At 40.5% G+C, this 23,465-nt stretch overlaps 2 protein-coding genes across 2 annotated transcripts; one reads left to right on the top strand and one right to left on the bottom strand.

Moving 5' to 3' along the window:
- Positions 1-8,161: 8,161 nt before the first annotated feature.
- LOC141011041 (tubulin beta chain-like) lies at positions 8,162-16,588 on the bottom strand. The gene is made up of 5 exons (XM_073484242.1): positions 16,504-16,588; positions 11,080-11,188; positions 9,675-9,785; positions 9,238-9,482; positions 8,162-9,129 (listed from the first exon to the last, which is right to left on the bottom strand). Exons 1-5 carry the CDS (start codon positions 16,558-16,560, stop codon positions 8,317-8,319), a joined length of 1,335 nt encoding a protein of 444 aa, XP_073340343.1. The 5' UTR covers positions 16,561-16,588; the 3' UTR covers positions 8,162-8,316.
- Positions 16,589-18,335: 1,747 nt separating this feature from the next.
- On the top strand, positions 18,336-23,137 carry flot1a (flotillin 1a). Its single transcript, XM_073484243.1, has 12 exons — positions 18,336-18,378; positions 18,695-18,770; positions 19,201-19,291; positions 19,702-19,845; positions 20,021-20,140; positions 20,550-20,645; positions 20,943-21,095; positions 21,223-21,404; positions 21,975-22,020; positions 22,209-22,346; positions 22,721-22,885; positions 23,117-23,137. Exons 1-12 carry the CDS (start codon positions 18,336-18,338, stop codon positions 23,135-23,137), a joined length of 1,275 nt encoding a protein of 424 aa, XP_073340344.1.
- Positions 23,138-23,465: the final 328 nt, after the last annotated feature.

The raw sequence follows: 23,465 nt of genomic DNA, 5'->3' as shown, positions 1-23,465 counted from the left end.
CAAAACATCAACTCCTTTTATCATTTTGATTTGTTAAGATGACAGTTGAAAGACCGATGATATTGATCAGTGTGAAGGTATTTCTCCAAAGTCATATTGCACTGGTAGCTGTACTGTGGAGTAGATGAGGATGCTTCATATAAAATGCCATAAATATGGGACTATGTGTGCTGCCAACAAGATGCTTCCATGACATCCTCGTGAGATCAGCTCGGGACTTTTAGCTTCACACTTTGTAAGTGAATTTGATGGCTTTAGCTCAGCAGATCAGAGTGGATTAGAGTGGACGTCCTTCAGTTTTAAGGCCTCTGCAGTGCTATTGCAGAATTTGTCTAACTGGGCTGTACTTGGGCTTTGGTTAAACGCCTACTAAGCTTTCACAGACAGCCTAAATGTTTAAGACTAGATGTCAGGTCCACATATAGACGGCTATAAGACGTCTTTTAAACGCTGCTGGGACATGAATATTTGTTTCTGTGGGCTTAATTATCGAACAGCAATTGACAAACTAAAGTAAAAGACATGTTTCTGTCATAAACAGTAAAAAGAAAAGAACATTTCAACAAAATGCTTACTTATATGTGCTATGTTGTGATATGTTGTGTTATCCAGATTTGTCCAATTTGTGTTGGTGTGATTGGACAAAATTACAGGGTAACACAGAATTCACAGAGACTGACTGAATTTACATGAATTATTATAAACAACTTCCTGGAGTGACTGCAATAACCACCATGGCACACCTGTCAGACAACCCCAGGTAAAATAGCTGACCAAACTTAGCAGGTCAAACAGTTGACTTCAAAAATGACTCTTGTAATATTGTGTTTAAAAGTGGAAAGACGTTTTCAAACACGCAAGAAATATCAGAAGAAAATCTGGAGCAAGCAGTGGTTATCCTTGTCTTGATTGGGAAAATTAAGACAGGACTAGTTTGGTAAACTTCTCCCAAGCCTCACTGGGAGCTTTTAGAAAAGGTAACACCACTTATAAGAGCATGAAAGTACTAACTGCAGGGAGTGCGCCTCTCCAAGGGTCAATTTAAGGTTTTTGGTTATAGGTGAGTCCCAATTACACTAAGTTAGGTCACAGCTGTCATGTAGGCAGTGTGACTGAGTTTACAACTAATACTGGACATGCACAAGCTGCGTTTGGTATGGATACACGTACTATATGTGTACTTTCAAGGTAGAAAGCATGACGGACTTCAAACAGACAAACACAAACTGAACATGTTAAGAACAACACAGTTTGAAAGGCTACTGTTTCATCCCTGGGTGTTCAGGATAAAGAGCATGAGCTAATGAGCTATGGAGCCTGAGATGCAGATGTAACCGTCCTCCTTTGGCTCAGGACACGATGTACATTTTGAAAGTCTGACTCTAAATGAGGTCACTGCTCTCCTGTCTGCCATTATGACCAATTAGATCAATCAAACTGTTCGAGGCGCAGAACTCACTGAAGTCCCCGTGTCACATCCAGCAGCCTCCTCGCGGTGAGAGGTAACCGTACAGCTTTCAGGCTGCTGATCCCTTCAGCCTTACATCCACACTGACTGACGGCCTTAAGAGCTTTTTTCCACCTCATCTAATCTCTCCTCTCCCACGCAAGCCAGGATGGCTGCAGCATCATGCCTCCATCCTCCTCTCCATACTGTTTTATCTCCCTTATTCTTCTGCTGATATACTGGGCTCCTATTGCCCGGTAATGAAACAGATTTCAAAGTAACCCACAGCTGATATGATGGCTTCTCCTTGTACTGTAATTATTTCATGAGCTCTCTCCGACATTGCTGCTGACTGCTAATTTCATTAGTCTGCAATTTAGAGCATTAGCGTCCTGAGGTTCAAGATGCAAAAACAGTGTTTTAAATTAAACGTTTTAATCACATGTTAAAGATTGTGGCCCTACTGGCTCAACTGGATTCGGCAGACTGACGTGAGAGTGAACACGCCTGGACACTGAACAAAGACTGAACACAGCCTCCAGGACCGACAGAGATCAGTTTGACAACAGTGGATACAGTATGGAGGCGATTTACAGCAGTTCTGATCAATACTACAACAGGCGGGGACGACAGAGGCGTGCAGCGGGAGAGAAGTGGCAGAGAGTCGGACATCAGCAGCGGTGAAAACAACGTGTAGAGCCAGAATATTTTGACATCTTACTCAGTGATTTAAGGATTTATTCTGACCAAACCAATGTGGTATTATAAGACAGGACGGGCTCGGGGTAGCTGGTTTTTAGCATGCTAACTTCAGTAGGCAGCTCTGCAACAAAGTAGCCTGCAGACGTCAAGACTGCTGTTTCTTTACATTCAATGATAATGTTAGTTTTTTCTTTTTTGGATGTTTTAAACAAAAATTCAGGCCATATCTAACAAGTTGCTCCGTTAACGGTCTAGTCATTACATATTATATCTTATCTTATCCAACCTTAAGAGGAACATTGTGGGACCGAAATAGAAAACCTTCCAGTTGCATGATAATATTCTCAGGACATTTTTTGGAACAAAACATTGAATTTATCCTATTTTAACATGAAAAGAGTCAAATATAACGATTTCAACATCTAAATATAGCTCACTGACATCAAAGCCATCTTTTAAAGTGGTCCCTGATGTCTCCTCCACTTTCATCCTATGCACCTCCACCCTCTCCCCCTCCTCACCCTTTACGCAAGCCCGTACTGCCAGGAGCTGCTGCTGCTGCTGCTGCTGCTGCTGGTGGTGGTGATGTTGGTGATGGTGCAGCCAAGGGTGTGTCACGACACCGGCATGAATGGGGGCTGTCCCATTACGGGGATGTCCGGATGGAAGATGGAGGAAATGAAACGGGGCAGAATGATGATGAATGAAGACAGGCTGGGGGCTGAATTTATCAGCACTGTCAGACACTCAGTGCCAGAGTCTGTACATAATTCATGTCGAGGAATAAAAGCATCATTCTCTATCATTTCTCTACTGTTTGCTGCTTTCACAGACATCATTTGGTTTGGTCACTTGCCATACCATCTGGAGCCTATGCGGGTTTAGCTGAAGATGAAGCAGCAGGCATCTCAGCTTCATCCTAAATAACTTGTTTTATTCTTAAGATCACTCAACACTCTTATACTCTCATATTCAGTATGATGGTATGTGAACAACAAAGATTCTCCTCTTCTTCTCTTAGTAAATACTTTGCCAGTGCATTGCGTAACCATTTCCACTGGGATGGAGCAGAAAACACCCCTGATTCAGGCGGGTATATCCCACACACAGGACATGATAATGCACCACAGCCTGGGTGACATACAGGCTGATATTATTACTATAACGTGCCTTTAAACCAGTTGTGGATCTGATTATCAGAATCAAAGTATGAATATGGTATTATATTTAATTTCCAAGACATCAGAAGAGACATTATGCTCCTGAATTTAACAGAAATAACCCAAATCTGACTGAGAGGTGGCACAGATCTGGATTTCTGTCTGAATTTTGCTCGTTTTTCTCCGGAATTTTTCGCAAAGTTAAATTAAACGTCTGAGCACGGTGAGGTGTTTCATTATTGTGTGAAGATGACAGTGACTGCTGCAATCCTGCACGACTTCCCCCCCGCTGGTTACACGCCCTAACCCAGCCGCTGCCGCCGTGTGGGACCGCTCAGCACCAGCAAACACACAAAACAAGCAAAGGACAACTGCAGGATTTAACCCACTATCTCCCTGTTTCAGCGACATAACTGAGCAAAACACCAACGTAATATTCAATTAGAATTGGATGTAATTACCTTTGTCAAGCCTCGAATCCGAAAAAACCAGAGGACGGGGAGGGGCTCGGCTCTGATGGTCTCAAAACGCCTTTTTTTTTTTTTTTTTTTTTTTTTTTTCTCGTTATTTCATAAATCTCGTCCACACCGTCACCCCCAACCCGAAGACAACACACTTCAATGGGGCCGAATCGGGAGAGACTGGAGACTTTCGGTTGATGTCGGGTTTGTAGACCAGTGGAGATCGGTGAGGTTCGGTGAGGTTCGGACAGCTTCGGTAGAAATCGTCCGATCTGTCTCGCAGCCGCTCTGCAGATCGACCTCGGGCCACCATGGGAGTGCCTGGACTGGAGGCAGGTGTTTCCCCAGATCATGATTTTATATGATACAAAGTAAAATAAGGTATTGATGCAGAAAGTTATTTAACTGACTGCTCATTTTGTGTCAGGGAGGAAAAACATGTCCACTTCTTCTCTAATAATAACAGAAACTCTTATAACAATAATAATAATAATAATAATAACAATAATAATAATAATAATAATAGTCATGAAGATGGCTCAGGGTAACTTCATTTTACACATTAAAGTGTGTTTAAAGGTCTCAGTGAGTATTACTGCATATGTGAAAAAAGTAGTATAAAGCCTTTTGTGGCTCCAGTGATGTCACTCAGTGGCTAAGTTGCATTGTGGGTAATGTAGGCACCAGGTTTTGAAAAGGAAGAAGAACGTGTGGAATGAAAATAGTGATGTCTCTGGTTCTGCTGTATTGATTTTGATCATTTGTTTATAAACTGTCCTCACGAGTCCAACAGTGTTACAGCAGTGCAATGTTTGTTTGTTTTTTTACCTGGCAACTACATTACCCACAATGCAACTAAGCCACTGAGTGACATCACTGGAGGCCATATATCAGATAAGATGCAGCTTCCTCTGGAGCCACAAAAGGCTTTATACTATATTTTTTTTCACATGTGTGAGTTACCCTTTAACAAATGGGCATCTAGCAGTAAACTAATAATGTCAGCTGCCTCTGTCCGAGGTCCTGAATGTGCCCCGGCCCTTTGTGGCGCTGCTGTCCAAGGTCCAATCTTTGGTCTCGCTCACTGTCGCTGCAGTTTATGTCATATAAACTTATTATATTTGGATTTTGGCCAGTTGATCAGACAAAATACAAACACATTACCTTGAACTCTTTATCAGAACTTCTTATCAACATGTTTCACCATTTCTTCATTGTTGTTGTGTAAAAACACTCTAATCATACAAAATAATACAGATTAATAAATACTAAAAATATTTCTTTGCAGCTCCGCAATGAACTATTCAGTCATTACTGAAATACGACGACATTTTCTGCAATGTGAAAGATGTTACATGTTTATATAAATGATATGTGCAATGTGTCAAAGTAGCTGAAGTTTGATTTGTTGGCAGACGAAATAAACTTGTTCTGTTGTGAAGATATGAAGCAGCGGTTCAGTTTCCTCTGTATCCAGAAGCTGCTGTATTTTTTGAATACATTTAAATGATGGTTTGATATTAACAAGTTGTTGTGAGATTAAATTTATAATATTTGGATACTGAAAAATCAATAATAAAGTATAACTCATGATAGATAGTGTTGAAATAGAGGGAGCTTATGATGATATATATTGGGAGTTGTAATAAACCACTAGGTCCGTACATGGATTTCAAAACTGTACAATTAATCATTACGCACACACGTTCATCAATAACAACAAACACAACAAGTGTAATTTTTCCTATAAATGTCTTTTTATTTCTCTCACATGTTTCACAGTCACTGAGGTCTCAAGTCAAACTCTTGCAGAGGAATTAAAGAATCTACTAACAGTAAAGAAAAGCACACACTGTTTGATTTGAATGAATACTGTAGAGCTTCAGAGTGTTAACATTTACCACAATGTTAAACTTCACAGGACAAAACATTTAACAGAACGAAATATAAAGCTGCAAATTGGTGGTTTTACTTTTCTTTTTTTCAAAAGTAAAAACACTCTGACACGCTGCTAAATAAACATTTCTGGACACCAGGAGTGAGCTGAAGGTCCAGCTGTGATGAGATAAAGTTAAAAAAAGAAAGTGAAACATGAATTCTGATATTAATACTATGAAAATACAATACGTCCTTCATTAGTTGTATTTTCTAACTAAAGCACATCTACATGCAACCCAACATCTGTCAAGTGCAACTAAAGATTCTGATTGGTCATCTGGTGTACCTAAAACTAATGTTGTTTACGATAAGAATAGTTTTTAACAAATAAAAAATGAGTGTGCAGATGCTTTCCTTTGAACAAATAATATAAACACGTTTAATGTAGATTATTGTCAGCAGGATTTAACGCACTCTTTATTTAACTCATGATTTCTTGTTGAGTGTGCTGTGATTCACACAACGAAAAAACATTTATCTGCACCTTTATTCTTCTTTACATTTACAAAATGTGTCAATAAATGAATGTGTATGAGATCTTACTTTAAATGTATAACTGCGTGCACCTAAATTATGTGCTGGTGCATGAAAAAGTCAAGTGTAAAGAGTTAGTCTGGAGGACACGGACACAAAAATGTTTTGTAACTGTCTTTAGATTTATTACAGCAGATACACGCTTCTAATCCAACAACAGCAAAGATGGACCTTTTTGAGTCCAACAGATCTGGTACCCAAATAGATCAGGCGAAAGCTGACATGCTATCCTTGAACTACTGTGGGTTGTGGGCATCTGCAGTGTGTGATCCTCCTCATGACGTTGGCTGGCGTCTGAGAAAAGTCCTGCTACTGCTGCTGCTGCATTAAGGCTGTAAAATGTATCTTACTGGAGTCTGTCTGCTTGTCAGTAGTTCAACTAAACAGAGCTTTAATTCTGATTGAAAACTTAGCAGAATATTACAGGTTGCATTGGCTGCAGGAGTAAGTCAGTAAAAGAGATCAGGCTGATCCTGATCCTGAAAATGATGACCCAAACTAAGAGACAGTTAAAAGATCTTTCTTCTAGGTGCAAGTAAAATTGATCACAGTTGCGTCCACAACCATCTACATCAAACCAACAGAGAGAGAGAGACGGTGAAAAGGTTTTACTGTATCGAATCGATAACTGTTAATCTTAATTTGAAAACAAGATCTCACACAATACTCAGAGGAATTTTACTGATGTTATAAATGTGATTTTGTTTATTTAAATTATATTTCTGTATTTTCTGTCCTATATTACTTCTAATCCTTCAATGTTTTGTTTTGTCTGTTTGAATTGTTGTTGTTATTAATTAATTTATAAAATTATTTCTTTTTAAGGTTACTTTTAATGTATATATTAAAAAAAATCAATAAAGATATTGTGCAACAGAACATGTCTCTTAATATTTACAATTAGAGTGAGCAAACAATGGTGAGATTATTGACCTGATTAACTGATTGAGACAAGTTTAATCTTTTATATAAAAGTTAATGTTACTCTCTCATTGTGTTTGACAGCGATGGTGAGTGACAGTATTGAGCCGCCTACAAACTACAATCACATTTATGTCTGAAACTTTAAAGAAGTGAACACTGATAAAAGAAATTAACACTGATGATGGCATGATTTCATATTTCTGAAGCAGCTCACTTTCAAGGTTATAGGCCTGGTTTACACAAAAACAACTTACGTCACAGTTATAAGGTTTCTAACACTTGACACTCTTTCACTTAACTCTTGTCTAAATGCTTTAACACTTGGGAATCCCAACATCCAGAGCTGGACTTCTCTAACCGCTAAGTCTGTGAAAAAAAGCACCAATTAAATTTTTCCAAATGGCGTTTCAAGTGCAAGAGGTATTGTACGACAGCATATCAGGGCCATTGTAGGTTAAAAAAGTAAAAAATTAGAACTGGGGGAGGGGTAATATTCAGAGGAAAAACTCAAATATTATCTGAGATGATAAAGAGAAAAACTGAGATTAAAGTCACAATTTTATTGCAGTATTAACCTTCCTGTGGCTCCATTCTTTTTTCTTTTTTTTAAATCAATATTTGGCAGAAATTGATAAGCCTGCATGGAGTGTGAGTGAATGTTTGCGCACTATGACACTTTAGATAATAACTCGTAACTTGAGCTGAAGGTTGATTAACTTTACAGCACAAAGTCGCCACCATTATTTTGTTGATTTTTTCCCAGAAATTCTTCATACTTTCTAGGAAACAGTAAAAGACGATCCGATGTGATGAAAGTGAATTATAAGAAGTGGTAAGAAATATTTTGGGAGGCTCGTCTTCGTTAAATCCGGCCCACATGGCGTCACAATGAACTGTAAACCATGGCACATGAATTTGGTCACATCGTTCTTGTCCAGTCTCTCATCCCGCTTCTCTGCCTACATTCAAACTTCCTTCTCGTTTCTTTCCGTCCATTAACCATTTCTGACCCACATGCTTCTAACCATCGTTCCTCATTCGTTATCACTTATTTTTCTTTTCTCTTTTTTCTCTTTTTTTTTTTCTTTTTGGTTATCAATTTCTTTTCTCTCTTCAGCACATGTTGCATCACTTTTCGTGACTTTTTTTTTTAGGCATCCTCCTCCACTTCCTCCTCAAACTCTCCCTCCTCCTCGGCCGTGGCGTCCTGGTACTGCTGGTACTCGGACACCAGGTCGTTCATGTTGCTCTCCGCCTCGGTGAACTCCATCTCGTCCATGCCCTCTCCGGTGTACCAGTGGAGGAAGGCCTTGCGGCGGAACATGGCGGTGAACTGCTCAGAGATGCGTTTGAACAGCTCCTGGATGGCCGTGCTGTTGCCGATGAAGGTGACGGCCATCTTGAGGCCGCGCGGCGGGATGTCGCAGACGGCCGTCTTGACGTTGTTGGGGATCCACTCCACAAAGTAGCTGCTGTTCTTGTTTTGGACATTCAGCATCTGCTCATCCACCTCCTTCATGGACATGCGGCCACGGAACACGGCGGCCACCGTCAGGTAGCGTCCGTGGCGAGGGTCACAAGCTGCCATCATGTTTTTAGCATCAAACACCTGCTGGGTGAGCTCGGGCACCGTCAGGGCGCGGTACTGCTGACTCCCCCGGCTGGTCAGAGGGGCAAAGCCGGGCATGAAGAAGTGGAGACGAGGGAAGGGAACCATGTTGACCGCCAGTTTCCTCAGATCAGCGTTAAGCTGGCCGGGGAAACGCAGGCAAGTGGTCACGCCGCTCATGGTGGCTGAGACCAGGTGGTTGAGGTCGCCGTAAGTGGGAGTTGTGAGTTTGAGAGTGCGGAAGCAAATGTCATAAAGGGCTTCGTTGTCGATGCAGTAGGTCTCATCTGTGTTTTCTACCAGCTGGTGGACCGACAGCGTGGCGTTGTACGGCTCAACCACTGTGTCTGACACCTGAAGACAAAGAGACAAACAGATGTAGGTTACAGTCTTATATGCAATAGTATAAGAACAAATTTTTTTATCTGACAGTTTAGTATTGGATGATATTTGATGTGTTACCTTGGGAGAGGGCACCACACTGAAGGTGTTCATGATGCGGTCAGGGTACTCCTCCCTGATCTTGCTGATGAGCAGGGTGCCCATGCCGGAGCCGGTGCCTCCTCCCAGCGAGTGTGTGAGCTGGAAACCCTGCAGACACTCACAGCTCTCGGCCTCTTTCCTCACCACGTCCAGGACCGAATCCACCAGCTCTGCCCCCTCTGTGTAGTGACCTTTGGCCCAGTTGTTTCCTGCTCCACTCTGACCTAGAGGGAAAAAAATGAAACAAGTGTCTTTTCTTTCCTGAAGACCAAACCCATGTGGCATCAGGCTTTTAAGTAAAGATGTTAAACTTTACACCACTTTTTTTTTTGTATCAGGCTCTGACTTCTGACCTCTTTTATTAAAGAAGGCCACATTACAGACTCAAACTCGTCTCCAGTTGAGTGTGTTCTTACCGAAGACAAAGTTGTCAGGTCTGAAGATTTGTCCGAAGGGTCCGGAGCGGACTGAGTCCATGGTGCCTGGCTCCAGGTCAACTAGGATGGCTCTGGGCACATACTTCCCACCTTCACACAGGGACCAAAACAACATGTCAGCTCAATGTTTAATGTATTTGTAAACCTTTAAGAAGCAATCTCAAAATTGTGAGATAAATGTAGCAGGGTTTTAAAGAGCATGTCCCTCAGTTTAGTAGAGAAAAGCTCACTGTGCATTCTAACAGCAGGCGTATGGATGTTGTACCTCATGTGGCCACAAGATGGAGTCAAACACTAAACAACTACAGGAAGCAGCTGTCTAAACTTAACACGAAATGATGTAAGATTATTAGACTATAATGTGGTCATATTGAGCAACCATAAGGCATATCATTTAATATCATTTAAATGTTCAGTGCTGATTAAATCTGCAGCATTAAGGCCTCTTATACTTTAAACTGTCATGTTAGTTGGTGTAAAGCTATTGAGGGCTTTTGGTGGTAGGGCTGCAATTATGCATAACTATCTTAGAAAATATTCACAGTATCACACAATTATTATTATTGTTACTATCAGTTACAATGACCCTTAAAGCAATGAAAACTATGATTTTCTTTCGGTTGAACAAACGTTAATTTGACTAAATATCACTACATGTCCTGGAGGGCATAAAACTTTGTATAAACTTTAATTATATATACGTTTTAATAACACTAACACAGTACAATTCAATATAGTAGATAAGCAAATGTTTACAGCATGATAACCTTCAATTCTCCCACATTGATGTACAGTTGTAAAACGCCTCGTGGCGTCCATGGCAACCATTTCACTTTCTGCCATAACTGAATTATGTATTTACTTGGTACTCGTAATATTGTCGTAATGACTACTGAGCACTTCGGTACAAGATGGTCTCTAGCTTCTTTCTCACAATGTCACTCAACATTAACTGTTCACTTGAACAATTTATGATGTTGTGTATGGTATCATTGTAATCCTTGACCATCAAAACATCAAGGCAGACCTCACATTTTCTGTGTTATCATGTTTGGTTCCAGAGATTTGTTGCAAAAATATACAATAGCCTTATGGCGGAAAGTTAAATGGCCGCCACGAGGTGTTTTTGTGATGGCTCCATACTGCGAGACAGGGTGACCCACATGCTGAATCTCCTCATGTGAACAGCTGAAGACATACAGCATGTGATGTGTACATGTAGGTTTAATAATTCAAATCTATCAGCACAACATCTGTGTTTCCTGGCTGTATTTTTATCTGCGTCTGATTCCCTGCTGCTGCAGTGAGCCGGTCTCTCCACATGGGGGACGTCTCACCTCATTTTACCAAACACAGACCTCAGTACATGTCAGGATGTGCTTACCGGTGGCCTCGTTGTAGTACACACTGATCCGGTCCAGCTGCAGGTCGCTGTCTCCGTGGTAGGTTCCCGTTGGGTCGATGCCGTGCTCATCGCTGATCACCTCCCAGAACTAAACACACAAACACACACACAGTGAAGGAGCTGAGTGCTGTAATGATGAGATAATGCATTTAAAAATGAATAAATTAACTTATAAATATATGCACATTTGTTTGACACTGACAAGTAACACAATGGCATAACATGACTATTTCAGTCATTGGTTTCACACAGTTTATGTAATAAAACATCTTACAGATTAACTAATTCTTATCAGATGGTGGTGGGTGTTTTTATTTTTGTCAGTGTAGGGGTCCTTGACACGAAAAGGTTTACTGCCTTACAGAAAGGTGTCTTTGTGTACTGATTAACGCCATAACTGCAAACTAATTTACTCAGGGCAAAGAGGAGCGTGGTTTACAATCACTCCTCTGTCATCTGTGCTCCCTGAGAACACGCTGTTACCTTTAACAGTCACAAGATCACCTAAAAAAAGCCACATGTTCTGCAAAATCACTGTTTCTTTCTTTTAATCTGGTTAAGGAATGATTTCTGCAGGCAACAGTCACCGTGTGCTGAACTGTCTCTAATCGTACAGGCTGCATTTCATGGACACAGACACACTGCATCATGTGTGTTTTTAAAAGTACAAGCATGGAGAGTCCTGTGACAGCTCCAGCTTGTTTTTTCCGACCTAGAGGCGTAAAAATTGGAAGGGACTGTAGTTTTGATCCTGATCACAGCTAAAATGAGAAGGAGGCAGGCAAAAACAGCTCAGAGACAACTCTTCTGCTCTTGGAAAATGACCATGAAAGAGAATTTAAAGGTCTGAGAACAAAAAGAGGAAGAACTGGGGGCAGAATGAAAAAAGGTAAATGGTGTCACAAAAGAAGCAAAGATGACTGAACTGTAGCTACAACTAGTAACAGCAATTTTGATTATGAATTAATCTGGAAATAATTTTTTCAATAAAGGTATAATTAATTTGGTGTGAAACTGTTGGAAAATTGGGAACATTAGCTTTTACAGTCTGTTAGTCCGACTAAACAATCCAAAACCGACATATATTCAGTTTGCCTTGTGATGGAAGACTGAAAACTGCTGTTTGAGAAACAGTGTTTACACTTCAGTCTCTTAATAATCAGAAAATCTTTTGGGTGAACAGGGCTAATCTTGTTTCTATATCAAGAGTCATTAGAAATTCTTATCTTTGACAAGAATTTGTGATTTGAGCTGTGATTTCAGTTACTTTAAGTAGCTTTAAGGGAAGAGATGATTACGTTTAGACTATCGGGACTGCACGATATGAAGAAAATCTGAGATGTGTGATGGTTTCCAATTAAAAAAACAAATACTGAAGTGTCCATATTGCCTCACACTGCTTACATAGACTCCAAACATGCTTCGGCCCAAAAAAGCATTTTCCTCACAGAGCACTATTAAAGAGACGTCTCCTTGTAAAACAGACGTCTGTAAAACTGTTAACTGTATATCTCGAACTGCAAACAAGGTCAATGATGACTCTGTTATCTTTTTTTGATCCACAGAGGTTTTATGTTTGTAAAACTTTCCTCGGAGCCAAGAAAAGCTGCCATGTCATCATAATGTGAAGTCTATGGGCCGAGCGGACACTCACAGGGCCAGCAGGAGAAACTGTACTGCACATATTCAGCAGGCCTGTGGATCTATCAAAGGAGAATTCACATAGACAGGAAGTGAACCTGGAAGTTAGCAACTTTTGGCGGATGCGCTAGGCGAGCAATTCCCATTGGCCTGAATTGTCACCATCTTTGGATCTGGTATCCAGATATATCATGCATGTATGAGCCAGTGCTATTCTGATTTCAGATGCTGAGTGGCGATGTGTTTATGGTGCATGTTAATATCGTAATGATATTTTTGGATTTTTCCAGCTAGTTTAGGGAATCTCACACAAACTGTGGTCATAGCACGCCTTCTACAACTTATTAAGTACGAAAAGTCCTTGTTCAGTTTGTAGTTGGAGGGTCGGTGAGAGCAGAGCTTTCTCAGAGGATTCAGCCGTCCTCGCTTCTACAGGCTGAGACATTAACGCCAAATTCAGTTAAGACACCAGAACAGACTGTCACACCAGCTCAGTCAGCTGACCCTAATCTTTACCGTGGACTGTGAAAGGGGGAGAGATAAGCAGAGGGAGGATGGTGTGTGTGTGTGTGTGTGAGAGAGAGGGGGGGGGAGAGAGATTGGGGGATTTCTTTATTCCTCAGTACTGTCACCTCATCATCTTTGTCTGTCCCTGAAACCCCCCTGTGATCACATGGAAATAAGTTGTTAGTCAAGCAGGTTTGGAAAAAAATATCTTCACCCATGGCATTTTTATTGGGCGAAGCTCAAAGCAATAAGAATACTGAATAATTACGTTATTTACAAAACTGATCTAACACGTTCTGGCTGAATATACGTTCAAGTTCATGATGGATTTAACGATACCACAAACATCAAACACACAAACTGGACTGCTGACTTTATATGCAACAGATAATTAACAGCAGAGGTTGAGCCCATCTCATATTTCAGTGGATCCAGAAAAAGAACATAAATCTGAGGTTGGAGCTAGATTTGGGTAAATGAGTGAGTTCAGGCAAAGTTAATCCATTGTGAAATGAGGATGACCTCAGCCTCACTAAGTCCTCTGTAAATACACTCTGTCTTCACTGATCAGGGCCATTGAGAAGTGCAGCCTGAGTCAGCCCATATGTTGCTGCCACGCCTCTTGTTGTCCTGCCAAGAGCCGCAGAGCACGTCTGCTAGAGTCAGATTCTTCAAATCACAAGACTTTCTGAGTGTTCTTCGACTGGAAAGCGATCTCTGTTAAAAAGTGCTTTTTCTGGTGTGTAAATGATGTACAATTAGAGAGACGATAAATCTGAGCTTCACTCATAATACACAAGTTATTATTTTTACATTTTTGTATTTGATTTTTTTTCACTTTTATTGTTTGTATCTCCTCCATGTTCATGTCTTTTATTCTTCTTTTATCTGCCATGTCTGGTTTTATTTTCTTTTGTGAAGCACTTTGTAACGCTGTCAAGAAAAGTGCTGTATACATAAATATTATTATCATATTATTATTATTATTATTATTACTTTACATAGAGGACACAGAACACTTTCGAGTGCTTTGTAAAATCATGTTTAACTACTGGCAGCTGTGGTTGCCAACATCCTACCATTATTTTTATGATGTCAGTACCTTAATTTACTAAAGCAGTATGCCTCCATTGTCACTATTCACTCTATACAGCAATATTTTCATCATTTGGATGCTGCTTTGCGTTCTTCTGCGTGACATGTACGCAAGCAGGAATTTGGATGATTTAATATTGTTTGCTCTCTAGTCTAGAGCAGCAGTTTGTCATCATTAGCACGACACCGAGATGTTGCACTTTTTCTTCTTCTTCTCCATATTTATCGTCACAATCCAAAACTATTTTTTGAGGAGCATGCTGCCACCTCGTATATCGAAGGGTGTCGATTCTGCACTTTTTAAGTAAATGAAAACGATCTGGCTTCATATGATCAGGTCCATTTATTGGCTTTAATTTTAGCCGATACTGACACCAATACAATAATAATAATAATAATATAAATTTCCCAATATTGGGGCGATAATTTTACATCACTAAAGGAAACACAAACAAACATGAATGTATCATTCACTGAATAGTAAATGACCTAAACCAGGATGAGGGTTTGGTCATATTGCACAGCCCCATTCGGGACCCTGTCCAGGAGTAAACAAGGTTTTCAGGGTCACTGGTGGTTTGGGGGCCCGGGGTGTGTGCATGTGATACACCGACTGGAAAAGCAGCTATTTAAATGACCTCATCTGTGCTTTCAGAGCAGACAGACACTGAGACACTTGTTGTCTATCCCCCCTCCAGCCCCTCCTGCTGCGTTCCTCTCCTCTGCCTCAGCAAACTTCTCCTTTCTTTTCACCCTCTTCTCGTTTGTTTCCTCTCTCTTTTCTCCGTGACAAAGAGTCCGGCTCACCAGGCGGCCAAGACAGCAGCTGGCCCCGAGCGTCTGCTCCGGTCTGGCCAGCTTCATTTATCATGGATCAATGACTTGAGCCACTGTTTTGCCAACAGCTCTAAATGTGTGATTGTTACTGTAATCATATGCAAAAGGCTGCGTGAAGATTACAGTTCATTTATCCCAGAAACACAGAATCACTGCAGTAATCCTACAAGCTGTCCTCATGTATCAGTTAAAGTGGTTTTATTCTATTGTCTCACTCCACCACAGTGTAACACCAACATGCTGCCAGTGTATTTACATCACATCACAAAGATTTCAACAGTGATTTATTGTTTCATGTACTTCGTATCAATCTGATGGTATTTACAGTATTTTCTCATCAAGTGTAGAAACTGTATTAGGTTAAATTTTCTGCCTCATTTCAGTTGGAGCTGCAACAATTGACTGATTCATCAAATAGTCAATCTAAAGAAAATTAATTAACAACTATTTGGATCATCTTTAATAATTATAGCTAATAGTATTTTTTTAAGCAAAAACGTTAAACTTTTGCTGTTTCCAGTTTCTTAAATGTGACGATTTGCTGCTTTTCCTTGTCATTCGTAATAGTAAAAGTCTGTCTTTGGGTTTTGAACTGTGGATTAGGAAAAAAGGAAGCAAATTGAAAATGTCACTTTGGGTTGTGGGAAATTGTGATGAGCATTTTTCACAATTTTTGACATTTTATAGACTAAATTAATCATGAAAGTAATCTGTAGATATATTGATAATGAAAATAATAGTTAGTTGCAGTCATACTATGGTTTAAAGTTATTACATAGTTTTTAATAGTACATTTGTAGAGTATTGTATCATATAAGTACAAAATGTGTACATTTTCCTTTCGATAATGACAGCTTGCTCTGATCACATATGAATGTGGTGCCTGTAATACACTCTTTATACCCAAATGAAGCTATAATCTCTCTTCTTCAATAAGGATTGCAGTGAACTACACCATGGACCTTTTTTTTAGAAGCAAAAAAATTTGATATTTTAGACAAGTAATCTAATTTAAGATGTAGTCACAAACTGGTGGAAGATGAGCAGAGTAAATGATGAACTGAAACAGATGGCTGGACTGAAGATACAGGGCTGCATGATTCATGCATGATTAATTATGTACAACAAATATATATATATATGCAAGATAAGAAAAATAAATTGATTGTATCTTTGTATTTAAATGTATGTATGTTCTGAAACTGTCAAGACACACTACAAAAGGGCTCTGACAAGTTTAAAGACACAAACTGACATAAAACTTGAATAAACTGCTAATTAACAACAAAAAGTGGTTCATTTGTTCTCACTACTTCTTCTTACCTTTGCACCAATCTGGTTTCCGCACTGACCGGCCTGGATGTGCACGATTTCCCTCATGATGGAAGATACTTGTAGGTAAAGTGTGGAGAAGATAAAGCAGTGGTGCTGACCTACTGACTGATAACAGACAGACTGACACACTGACAGGCGGAGGAGACTGTGGACTCCTGGAGGAGGGGCTAAAGTTTTGGAGGGCGGCCATCACCGACATTCACGTTCACGATTGGTTGCTGCCGCTGCTGCCCCCGTTCTGATTGGCTGAAATTTAGATATTTACTCTAAAGGGGTTTCCTCGTCTCAAAGGCAAGGACCGGAAGAACAGAGGGCGTGCCACTGAGTTTGTCTTTCTACATGCTTCTACTCCCTAACTTTGTTTATTTACAACAAAGATTTATAATTACAACTGTCACACAAACACTAAATATTAAAATAAAAATACTTTAATATTACAACAAAAACTGAACTAATAAATTAAAGAATAAAGGATGCTACTGTACAGAACTGTACAGTAGCATGTGCAAAGGAAGTAGGTATATATACAGTATATTAAAAATATCAATGGCCAACAGTCTGTCCACAAGTCAGCTGTTGTCAATACAATTAATGGAAATAAATAAATATTGGAATGTACATTATAACTTGTATATATAAAGTATGTACAGAAAGCATTATAACTTTATTTAAAGTTCAAATCAAATTTACTTCCATTATATTGAAAATCTCTGCACCCTTTTTATTTTTCATACTTTAAATTAAAATACCACTGCTTGAATTTAACAGTAAATCGATGAAAGCCAGTCTATTTAACTGAGGCAAATTCATGGCAGTTCCCCTTTTTCGCCACAAGATGGCGGACTTACACAATCTGAATATAGGGCATGCTCACTCCAGCCCTCCAAAAGATCTCGCGAGATTTATCATATCAACCCAAACCATGATCTTTACCGAACCCTTACCACTTTTTTGTGTGCCTAAACCTAACCATATTTTAATCACAACGTTTTGTCAAGGCATAACACATAATAATTCGTACAACATGCATAATGAAGAAACAGTGACACAAATCTCGCGAGAGTTCCGCAAAATCCACTGTCCCCATCATCATCATCCAGTGATGACCACAGACACCGCTGAGCTGCAGTCCGTGTTGTATTTACTGGCCACATCAGCTGGTATCTAACGGGAATAACCACCAACTGGGATACAATTACACTATTTTTCACGAAGACAGATCGCTGTTTATTCCGCCATTTTCACCCAACTCTACCTAAACCACAGCGTTTACATCCTGACCAGTAAGTGTGACCATATTACACCTTCATCCACAGAAATCCTCGATTGTAAACATAAATGTGTGTCAAATTCACTGAGTTAATGGATGGAGAGCTAGCTGCTAGCTATTTGCACAAAGTAACGTTATGCACATTTTTAAAAAAGCGTTATTCTTGCATAAAAAGTCGATATTATGTGCGGGTTTTCTGTTACTCGCACGGTTTTCATTACAGATTTAGCTGCGCAATATCTGTAAATTAGATTGTATCCCTGCTTGTCTGCTGCTGTCTGGTACCATCACGACCCCTCCCTCCTCTTACAGTGTTACAGCATAAACTGTTTTATATTTTATGGAGGATTTATATCTTAAAATGGCATTATTAAGTAAATGTATAACGTTATAGTAGAAGTGAATCTCCCACATTGATGCCACTGCGTTTTCCAAACATTGCCTTTATTATTAAATGGAGTGTAGAAAGGTGCTGACTTTATCTGTGACTGCTGTTATTTATTATTCTACTGCTGTCTTTGGTTTTCAGTCTGAAGGAGGATCAGCAAACATGTTCTACACCTGTGGTCCTAACGAGGCTATGGTGGTGTCAGGTGAAATTATGGCCTGTTTTTAAATATTTATTAAAAGATACAATCAATCAAGAGTAGGCCTGTGTAATTGTAGTTATTCATACAAATATATATACAAATACAAATAGATCGATTTAAAACATGATTCTTATTGTTTCTTATACTAGATTTTTAACTTTATTCCTAGTGTTTCATTGTAAAATGGCATTCAGGGTAAAAGGCAACAGAAGATTTTGTTTGTTCAGGGAAACTTGCATATGTCAATAAATGCTTTGACGCAGATTATTCATGTCTACGCTCTGATCTGAGGCTCTGCTCGGTCTCTCATCTCCTCCAGGTTTCTGTCGTTCTCCTCCGCTGATGATAGCCGGAGGCAGAGTGTTCGTCATCCCGTGCATTCAGCAGATACAGAGGTAGGATAGATTAGTCTGACAGCCATGAAATACACATAATACTGATTAACCTAAAGATCGTTATCACATACATTTAAAAACCGTAGAGAATAAATCCCACAATTTAATTTTCTTTGTGATCCTCTAAAGAGGCAAAGGTGCCAAGTAAAGCAAGAGTGAAGGGTGCAATACAACATCCTTTTAATCACAGGCTAAGACACATTTCGATCTTCAAATGCACATGCTGCTCCTCCTGCGCTCAGTTCAGTCCATCTTATGGCATCAGGCTGGTGTTGCCGGCCTCACTCCTGTACCTGCAATAGCCTCCACTCAGTGCTTGCAACTCAATATTCATACAAACAGGAAATGACTACACTTTAATGTATACCACCAGAGCAGCGGCTAATCAATCAGAAATCACTTTCCTTTATCTTACCCTGCCTCTCTACAGGATTTCCCTAAACACTCTGACTCTGAATGTGAAGAGCGACAAAGTCTACACTCGTCACGGTGTGCCCATCTCTGTGACCGGGATTGCCCAGGTCAGTGTGCGGCAAAGCATCAGTCACCGACCAAACACTGTTAAACTGTATAATATAGACGGAGCTGGAAGGCTGTGTATCTTCTTTTGGCCCGTCATGCCTCCTCCACATTGACACACATTTTCATATTCACACATGCAGCTACATTCAGGAATACATCTGTCTAGTTGCAATAGATGGGGCAGGTGACAGTCCAGTAGATGGCAGTAATGCAACACTTAAAGGCAGAGGCATCGGTGACGTCCTAAAAATAGTCTCTAAGTGAAGACAGCATGTTTCTCACTGGAAATCATATCTGTCAATATAGTAACATTGAGTAACTTCAAAGTCTTCATGGACCCATTGATCATGTCAGTGTTTGTCTCTGGTCCTAACAATAATAATAATAAATGAGCTGCTGTTTCCTACAGATGAAGATCCAGGGTCAGAATAAACAGATGCTGGCTGCAGCCTGCCAGATGTTCATGGGCAAGTCGGAGCCCGAAATCGCTCAGATCGCTCTGGAGACACTGGAGGGACACCAGCGGGCAATCATCGCCCACCTCACTGTCGAGGTAAGGATCTGATGGCTGTTCATTTCTGTGCTCAATTAGCTTTATGTCACATTGCTTTCCTGACTGTGAAGGCACATAAAGACACCTGTCCTACATGAAACACTGATCCTCAAAACATATTTAACTTGTATAGTAATGATTTTGCCACATAACAGTAAACGTCTTCCTCTTACAGGAGATCTACAAGGACCGAAAGAAGTTCTCCGAGCAGGTTTTTAAGGTGGCTTCCTCTGACCTGGTCAACATGGGCATCAGTGTGGTCAGCTACACGCTCAAAGATGTTCACGATGACCAGGTAACCACATATCTATGAACTACAGAAGGGAATTTCTGAAGAAATTGTGGTGGCTGGCTGGCTGGCTTTCAAAGCTGACACCAAATTGAATTACTGGCTTAAAATGATTTAAAGTAGCAGCTGAAGGAGCATGAATAGTCAGAAATGTGGGAAAAGGATGAAAGATGCAAAATGTACTATGATCTGGGAGATAAATTGCATTGCTGGCTTGAGTTTGCATCGAGTAGGAACTATTTTCTTTCAACTGTATCACTGTGCAGGCCATCAAGATGCACATCGCTTATTTCTGTATTTTCTGTTTTTTATTTTCCTGTTGACAACAGAAAGGGCTGCAACTTCATTATGGCACAAAAATAAAGCCTGAGTAAATTACGCACATCTAACTTTTCTATCTCTTTCTCGTATGCAGGATTATCTGCATTCACTGGGGAAAGCTCGAACGGCCCAGGTTCAGAAAGACGCTCGCATTGGAGAAGCCAAGAACAAGCGAGATGCTGTGATCAGGGTGAGATATGTCAAGTCATCTCCGTCCTCTAGGATACTGTTATTCATATGAAGTGCTTCACTTCAGCATAAACACCCCATTTGGACCGGGCAGCAGCAGGGAATCATATTCTTTATTTAGAGAAGCACTAAGACTGAGATTGACTGTGGCATGTGATAGAAGCTTTCTTTTTATTTTCATTTTGCTCTGTGTAACCTTTTCTCTTTATTTTTGGCCTATTCATCTGATTTTCAAGAGTTATTCCCACTGATCCCAATTTCCCTGCTCATTTCCCTTTCTCTCTCTCTCTGTCTGCAGGAGGCCCATGCGATGCAGGAAAAGGTGTCGGCTCAGTACAAAAATGAGATCGACATGGCAAAGGCCCAGAGGGACTATGAGCTGAAGAAGGCAGCTTATGACATCGAGGTCAACACTAAGAAGGCTGAGTCAGAGATGGCCTACCAGCTGCAGGTACACAAGAGGGAATAACAACTGGGTGATGTTATTATTTGACCAGTTAACTGAATGTTTGGAAAAGTGACTTGCACATGCGCACTAGTATGTAAAATCTTATATGTGCTGTATCTTCCTTTGCTAGGTAGCGAAGACCAAGCAGCGTATCGAGGAGGAGAAGATGCAGGTCCAGGTGGTTGAGCGGTCGCAGCAGATCATGCTGCAGGAGCAGGAGATCACCCGCAGGGAGATGGAGCTGGAGGCCAAGGTGAAGAAACCTGCAGACGCTGAGCGATACCGCCTGGAGAAACTGGCTGAGGCTCAGCGGTGAGTCATAATGCTTTGTTGTTTTGTAGCTGCTCTTCCAAAACAACAGGGCGGTGTTGTGAGTAGGCAGGTAGTCTTTCAGTTTCAGTACCAGAGTCTAAGGCCCCGGTGTTTGTTTTCTCTGTTGATGTGTCGCTAAGCGAGATAATAAATCCCTGCTGGTCTGCAGCTGACCTGACCTGTGTGGAGCGTTGCAGAAAGTGTTTCAGTCAAGTAAATTGTCATCTCTGTAAGGCTGAACCGAATTGTTTGACGATTTGTTCATGACGTTGACATTCATATTCTATATCAACCTTTTTTTTGCATGACTATTCATTCATTCATTCTTTTTGAACCCAGTATTTCTGCACAGTTTCAAATAAAAATTAGGCTTGTTAGTGTTTTACTGTTTGTAGAATTAGATTCCAGTGGTGGATTGTTTCCAACTTGTGTGATTGTGAGTGTTGTAATGTCGTCCATATTTGTTATCCTTTTAAAAACAATAGTGTCACAGCAGTCAAAACAATTTTTATTTCTGGTCTAGCAGCAACCTAACAGCACAGCTCTTTATCTTCCTCTCTCCCCTTCCAGTATTAAGTTGATCATGGAGGCAGAGGCCGAAGCCGAGTCCATCAGGGTGAGTCACAGATCGCTGCAGCAGAATGGCATCTCAGCTTACTTTAGATTTAAATAGTTTAAATTGGAAATCATGTTAGGGATTTTATGCCTACAAGCTTTCTTGTGATGTGTCAGGCTTACTGTAAAGTATCTCAGATGTGAGTTGCCATTTGCAGTAAAGTAAGCCCGTCCTCTTGTCTCCTTCAGATTAAAGGTGAGGCCGAGGCGTTTGCAATGGAGGCCAAGGGTCGCGCTGAGGCAGAGCAGATGACGAAGAAGGCCGAGGCCTTCCAGCAGTACAAGGATGGAGCCATGGTGGACATGTTGCTGGAGCAACTGCCTCTGGTGAGAAACAACATACTGTACAGTCCATAACAGCTTATATGTTGTTTTTGTTATGAATCTCTGCTGGATGTGGCTGGTTTGTGCTTTGGTTACAAATCCCTCCCTGGGTTCCACACAACGCACAACGAAAATACAAATTAAAATGACAATAAAATGACATGTTGAATAATGTATTTTAAGTATTTCAAATATTCAAATACACTCTCTACAAGAAAATCTGAATTTCTTTTGTCCAGAAAAATAAAAAATACTCAAAGTAACTAAATGCGCATTTTTAAATACATGTAATTGAAGTACTGTCCATCTCTGCTGCATATTACGGAGTATAGGTTTGATTAAGGTTTTAACATTTCGTAACATCTGTTTTCCACCAGATGGCCGAAGAGATCAGCAAGCCGCTGTGTGAAGCCAGCAAGGTTACCATGGTGTCCAGTGGAAACGGCGAGGTGGGCGCAGCCAAGCTGTCGGGAGAGGTGCTGGAAATCATGACCCGCCTCCCTCAGGCGGTGGAAAAACTGACTGGAGTCTCCATCTCCCAGGTAACACGTTCGTATGTGCACTTTCTCCGTACGTTATCTAAGTGGCCTTTCTCTGTTCTGATACATGTGGTGTCACACTTATGTCACATCTCAATATAAGATGATATCTAGTCTCATATCTCATGTCAATATATCACCGAGCCCTGACAGTTTGTCACCATTTATAAAATAAATTAAAATAATAAAGTAAAAACACTTTTTCTTTCTTCACTCTTTCCGTCCACTCTTCAGGTGACCTCTCAGACAGGCTGAACAGAACCAACCAGTGTGGTGACCAGGCAGGCAGATCCCCTCTCCCACTGTTTGATCAGCTGCCTGGACTCTTTGCATGAGTCTACTAACACTTACAGCCTCTTTCCTCCCATTCCTGTCTTACATCATCTGTATAGCTTTCCCTCTTGTAGCTCTGTCGATGTCTCTGTGTTGTGAAAATGGTGTCCACTTTCTTTTTGGTCACTGGTACCCAGCTCTAACTGGGCTCAGTTATTGTGCTCCTCTGGCTACAGTTACTGTTGATATTTCAAGTTATTTGTTTCAACAAAAGTAACAGAAGCCTCCATGTATCCTAACTCACGTCCTT

The sequence above is a fragment of the Pagrus major genome, chromosome 16 (assembly GCF_040436345.1).
Source record: "Pagrus major chromosome 16, Pma_NU_1.0".
In the NCBI taxonomy this organism is placed as follows: domain Eukaryota; kingdom Metazoa; phylum Chordata; class Actinopteri; order Spariformes; family Sparidae; genus Pagrus; species Pagrus major.
The sequence above is the reverse complement of the archived record's forward strand: the minus strand, read 5'-3'. Positions and strand labels throughout refer to the sequence as shown.